The sequence below is a fragment of the Dipodomys ordii genome, unplaced genomic scaffold, assembly GCF_000151885.1.
Source record: "Dipodomys ordii isolate 6190 unplaced genomic scaffold, Dord_2.0 Scaffold45, whole genome shotgun sequence".
In the NCBI taxonomy this organism is placed as follows: domain Eukaryota; kingdom Metazoa; phylum Chordata; class Mammalia; order Rodentia; family Heteromyidae; genus Dipodomys; species Dipodomys ordii.
Genome location: NW_012267261.1, coordinates 5,934,059 through 5,939,856, shown reverse-complemented (window position 1 = coordinate 5,939,856; position 5,798 = coordinate 5,934,059). Strand labels below are relative to the sequence as shown.

General features: G+C 48.0%; 1 protein-coding gene across 1 annotated transcript; it reads left to right on the top strand.

The window, feature by feature from the left end:
- Nucleotides 1–3,549: 3,549 nt before the first annotated feature.
- On the top strand, nucleotides 3,550–5,238 carry Gp5 (glycoprotein V (platelet)). Its single transcript, XM_013019411.1, has one exon. It carries the CDS (start codon nucleotides 3,550–3,552, stop codon nucleotides 5,236–5,238), a length of 1,689 nt encoding a protein of 562 aa, XP_012874865.1.
- Nucleotides 5,239–5,798: the final 560 nt, after the last annotated feature.

The following is a 5,798-nucleotide window of genomic DNA, read 5'->3' as shown; positions in this document are numbered from 1 at the left end:
TATTTCTACTATTTTTCCTGTGTTGATATATTGTTTGCTTTTTTGTTATGACTATGTGCCTCTCTGGATTAATTAATAATTGCTTAGTACTTCCCCATTTCCTTGTTTTCTTCTTTTTAAAAAACACTTCGTTATTGAGAGGGAAAAAGGGAACAGCTTACACTAAGCAAAAGGAAAGAAATGTAAACATCACTTGATGTAGAAGAAATAATTGTATTGTCAAAGCTCAAAAAACTCACAAACTTTATGGACCATGATAAAGACAGTTTGCCTTGTGAAGGTTAAAATGTATTTGTGACTTTAATTAAGTATTACTATTCCACAATACTGTGAAATTTATGTAATCACCTAATCTCAATTAAAAACGAAAAAGAAAAGTGAGAGAAGGGATGGGTTAGGAGTGATGAGTGACAAGCTGTCAAGCAATGCTGCAAATAATGCTTGAATAAAAGTGGCTAAGCCAGCAGCAAAAGAAATACTTTTTATGATAGTTTTATAATCTTTACATTCGAAAAGCTTTCCAAATTGCACTCGGCATTTAAAACTGTTGCAGTTTTTACTCTTATTTCCTTTTCCCATGTTGAAAGTATTGCACAGTTTCAAAAGATATGGTTAATATATTGATGTCAGACAGCTTGTATTCATATACTGTTTTGTAAATGGGAACTTCTTTGTACAACTACTTAAAAATAATAAAGATGTTTTTTAAAACTTCATTATTAAGTAGTTGTACAAAGTCAGGTTATGAATACAGTGCTCCTTGATCACTGTCACCCCATCCTTTGTTTCCCCCATTTCCTCCCTCCCATCTCTACCCTCAAGTTGCATAGTTCTATTTGTACATGATGTACATTGAATATAATGACTACCTTTGCTCACCCTTCCTCCTCTCACATTTCCCATCATTACTCTCCTTTGTTAAACAGTTTGTTTTAAACATGAGTTTTGAGGCTAGTCCAGATAGCATGCCTCATTCCACACCAGGCTTGGACCGTCCTGGGATACTCCTCAGTCAGATGCAAAGTAGAACCACATACTAAGTGTCAGGAGCTTGGAGGGCAATGCTGAGATTGTTGGACTTACTACAGTCTGTTAGTAGTGATGGTGAGAACTGAAAAGGACCCATGATAACTGCAGAGGCAGTGGTTCTTCCCTCTGGTTAGGACTATGACTAGGTGAATACCGTTGGATCAACACTTGCTGGGCTTACTGGCCTAGGCTACATTAAATACTGATGGGATTCCAGGGCTTTTATTTTTTATTTACTTTGTATTGAAGTTTGAACTGAGGCTCACACTTGCCAAGGCAGCTGAGCCATACCTGAACCCTTTTTTGGAGATAGTCCCATTTCTGGCATATAAATGGTTTTGAACCCTGATCTGCCTATTATGTTTCTTCTTGAAGCTAGGATAATGGTGCACAATGTTAACACCCAATTACTGACTGAGAAAGTTAGGAACTTTGCTTCCCAAGCTAGCCAGGAACCACGATCCTTCCAATGTGAACCTCTCAAGTAGCTAAGATAACAGGCATCTAGCTTTTGACGCTTTTTTGATAACATCTACATCCTATATAAAATAACTTAGAAAATGCTTATGCCCCACCATTCTATTTGTAGTTCTAGAGGGAAAGTTTACTCTTATGCAATTAAACATTGACTTGCACTTCATTTTGTGCATAATTATAAGAAAAGTGGGCAAAAGGGGATCTAAACTCAGATGAGGCACAAGTGGACTTAAATGAGAAGATACTCAGTTTCGCCATCAAACAGGGAAATGGAAAGCAAACTGCTGGGATAACTGCAACTGAAAAAATTTCAAGAATACCATATATGGACGGTGATGAATGGACAGGGATTTTCAAACTTAACAGGTAGCATTGGACATCAGTACAACCCCTTTGAGAACAGGTTGACATTAGTGCAGTTGAATAGAGGAAGACATCACATCAGCAATGGCAGTATTGAGCATGTTCCACAATAGACTCAGCCTCAATCTTTGAAATGGAGAGTCTGGTACTGGAAGTAGAGATGTGTGGCTCAAGTGGTAGAGCACCAACCTTGAGCAAAAAAGCCAGGTTAGGATGAAAGGCCCTGATTTCCAAAGCCCCAGTACTGGCAGAGGGGGAGAAGGGGAAAAGGGAAGGAAAAAAAAAGTTGAGAATGGACAGGAGGCCTGCAGAAGAAGAGTTCTATTCAGGGCTGTGGTTGCTGCCCTGATCCAATTGTTGCTATTTTTCTAGCATCGATGCTGTATTGTGCCATTTATGGAAAAACTTACCCTCCTGCTACTACTATTCTTTGACAGAAGGATTCAAATTATATGCAATGTCTTAAGTTTGGAGAAATTTGCCAGGAAAAACTAGAATATGCACTGTAAGATAAGAGTCCTTTCCTTTCTTCTGGGCAAGTTGTCATCAGGATGCAGATATGCTCTTTCTTCCTTTGGAAAGTGCTCAGTCACATGTGCCTCTACAAGCCTCTCAGTCGCTCGGGGGACAGAGCCACTCCAGGTAAGGCTGAACTTTTGTTCTAAATTAGTGTAATTAGAGGGTTTAGCCGGTGTATGTACATTTGAGAAAAATGGGTAGGAGAAACAATTTGTATAAAGTTTCACCTGGGAAATACTGTTTTGGTGGACTAGTATTAAATTTCACAGGTATTTAATGCCTGTGTATTTAAATTTTATTAAGCATCTTAGAAATACTTATTAGAATAAGTAAATCAGAAATACTACTTTCCAGTTCTAAGCATATCAGCCTTAATTTATTTTTGGTGGTGGTGGTGATCGTGGGGCTTGAACTCGAGGCCTGGGCACTGTTCCTGAGATTTTCAGCTCAAGGTGAGCGAGCACTCTTACCATTTGAACCACAGCGCCACTTCCGATCTTTAACTTTAAAAAAAATTTTTTTTTTTGTTTTCTTAGACAATCTTGCATGTAGTCCAGGCTACCCTCAAACTCATGGCCCTCCTGCCTTAGCTCCATGAGGATAATTATACCCAGCTCTTGGCTAGTGTAAGGTCTAAATGCGTACATTTAACTTAAACAGTGCAGAGAAACATGCATGGTGTTGAGAAACGGGCTAGTATTTATCTGATAGGCTTAGCAGATGTCAAGTGTTTGCTGTTTGAGGCATGGTTATGGGAAAAAAAGAATCAAGCGAGGAGGAGTGTAGACTTCACTCTCTCCTTCCTCACTGCTAAAGTCAATCCTAGGTACATCAAAGTCAAGAGCACTACCAAGGTTTTTTCGTAGTGCTGCAAGGTCTGTGACCCAGAATGTGAGAATGGTGAATTAATGAGTCCTCTTGCTATGTGAACTTTTCAGCTCTTAGGTAGCATGGAAAACCCTTGAAATGCAGTTCTTCAACTGAATACAAAACGAAAGATAGGGCAGGCGCTGTTGATGTGACACAAACCTGGTTTCCCCAGCTGAGGAATTCTACCTGCCCCGCGTGTACTCAGAAGGCAGTGAGGGGGGGTGGGGGCAGGACTGTGCCTGTGAGCATGCGCAAGGTGACCTGCCGCGCCTCTCTCTTGCCTTTGCAGACATGCTGAGAAGCACCCTGCTGTGCGCGGTGCTGGCGCTCCTGCGCGCGCAGCCCTTCCCCTGTCCCCCAGCCTGCAGGTGTGTCTTCCGCGACGCCGCGCAGTGCTCCGGCGGCCACGTGGCGCGCATCGGCGAGCTGGGTCTGCCCACCAACCTCACGCACATCCTCCTTTTCCGAATGGGCCGGGGCGCCTTGCAGAACCACAGCTTTAGTGGCATGACGGTCCTGCAGCGCCTGATCCTCTCCGACAGCCACATTTCCTCCATTGAGCCCGGCGCATTCAGTGACCTGATCAAGCTAAAAACGCTCAGGTTGTCGCGCAACGGAATCACGCATCTTCCGGGTGCGCTCCTGGATAGGCTGGGGCTCCTGGAACAGTTGTTCTTGGACCACAATGAACTGAGAACCATGGACCGACACCTATTTCGGAAACTGGCTAGCCTGCGGGAGCTGGTCCTCAACCACAATCGACTGGCGTTCCTGTCTCCCGACCTCTTCGCAAAGCTGGAGAACCTGAAGTTGTTGGATCTGTCGGCGAACAACTTAACTCACCTGCCCAGGGGACTGCTTGGAGCCCAGGCGAAGCTGGAGACACTTCTGCTCCACACGAACCAGCTCGTCTCTCTGGATCCGGGGCTGCTGGACCATCTGGCCGCCCTGATGGAGCTGCGGCTGGATGGAAACCACCTGAGTGCCATCGCGCCCGGTGCCTTCGACCACCTGGGCAACCTGAGTTCTTTGACCCTTTCTAGAAATCGCCTTGCCTTTCTGCCCCCCGCACTCTTTCTCCATTCGCGCAGTTTGACTCTGCTCACCCTGTTCGAGAACCCCCTAGAAGAGCTCCCCGAGGTGCTCTTCGGAGAGATGGCGGGCCTGCGGGAGCTGTGGCTCAACCGCACCCTCCTGCGCACGCTGCCCGCCGCGGCCGCCTTCCGCAACCTGAGCAACCTGCAAACGCTGGGGGTGACGCTGAGCCCGCACCTGAGCGCGCTCCCTCCGGGCGCCCTTGGGGGCCTGGCCGAGCTCCGCGTGCTCGCCCTGCACGCCAACGGCCTGGCCTCCCTCCCCGAGGCCTTGCTGCGCGGCCTCGGGCACCTGCGCCAGGTATCCCTGCACCACAACAGGCTGCGGGCCCTGCCCCGCACGCTCTTCCGCAACCTCAGCAACCTGGAGAGGGTCCAGCTGGACCACAACCAGCTGGAGGTCCTTCCTGGTGACGTGTTTGGGGAGCTGCCCCAGCTGACGGAGGTCCGGCTGGGGCACAATCCCTGGCTCTGTGACTGTGGCTTGTGGCCGTTCCTGGAGTGGCTGCGGCACCACCCGGACCTCGTGGGCCGAGACGAGCCCCCGCAGTGCCGCGGCCCGAGGCTGCGCGCCGGCCTGTCGCTGTGGGATCTGCTGGAGGGTGACCCGTGGTGCCCCAGCCCTCGCGGGCGGCCGCCAAGACCTCCCGCCCAGAACCTCCTCCTGGAAACCACTCTAGCTTCCTGGCTGCCTAATAGCTCGGAAGCTTGGTTGCGGACCCAGCTAGTGGCCACCGGCGAGCGTCAAGATCCTCATAGTCTCTTCTGGTGGCTTTATGTTCTGGTTTTAGTAGCTCAGGCCGTCGTAACCGGGGTCATTGTGTTTGCTATGATTAAAATTGGCCAGCTCTTTAGAAAATTAATTAAAGAGAGGGCCCTTGTTTGAGTCAACGGGAAAACCTTGCCATTAGTTAAAACGTGACCAGAGTATGTTCAGAAAGTGGCTCCAGGGAGAATCCAGACCAGCTGTTGCTACCTTCCCTCCCTCCCCCACCCCCCTCTCTGTCTCTCTCCCCTCCTTCCTTCCCTCCTGCCCTTCCCCCCCTCTTCCACTTCTTTCTCCCCTCCTCTTCTCCCCATCTTCCTCCTTTTTCCTTCTCTTTTCCTTCTCTTCCACTTCCTTCTCCCCTCTCTCCTCTCCCTGCCCCTCCAGTCCTTCCTCCTCTTTTCTACTTCCAGCTCTTCCTCTCCCTTCAGCTTCTTCTTCCAGTCCCTCCAGTCTTCCCTCTTCTTCCCTCCCCTCCCCTTTCCTGAAGTCTTCCATTTGTAAATTAGGACAGCTAGCCTGCCTCTCTTTTGCCCTCATGATTCGTTGGGGCCCATCCTGTCCCACTGTGCCCTGCTTGGTGTCTGGTAGAGAGAGTAAAGACAGCCTCCTAGTAAGGGCCCTCTCCTGCATAAAGCAATGTCCCTTCCATCTCTATGATGATTCTTTCCTTGAGGAAG

What these genes read in the sequence shown, in the direction of transcription:
- Gp5 (XM_013019411.1), top strand. Translation starts at nt 3,550, where the DNA reads ATGCTGAGAAGCACCCTGCTGTGCGCGGTGCTGGCGCTCCTGCGCGCG.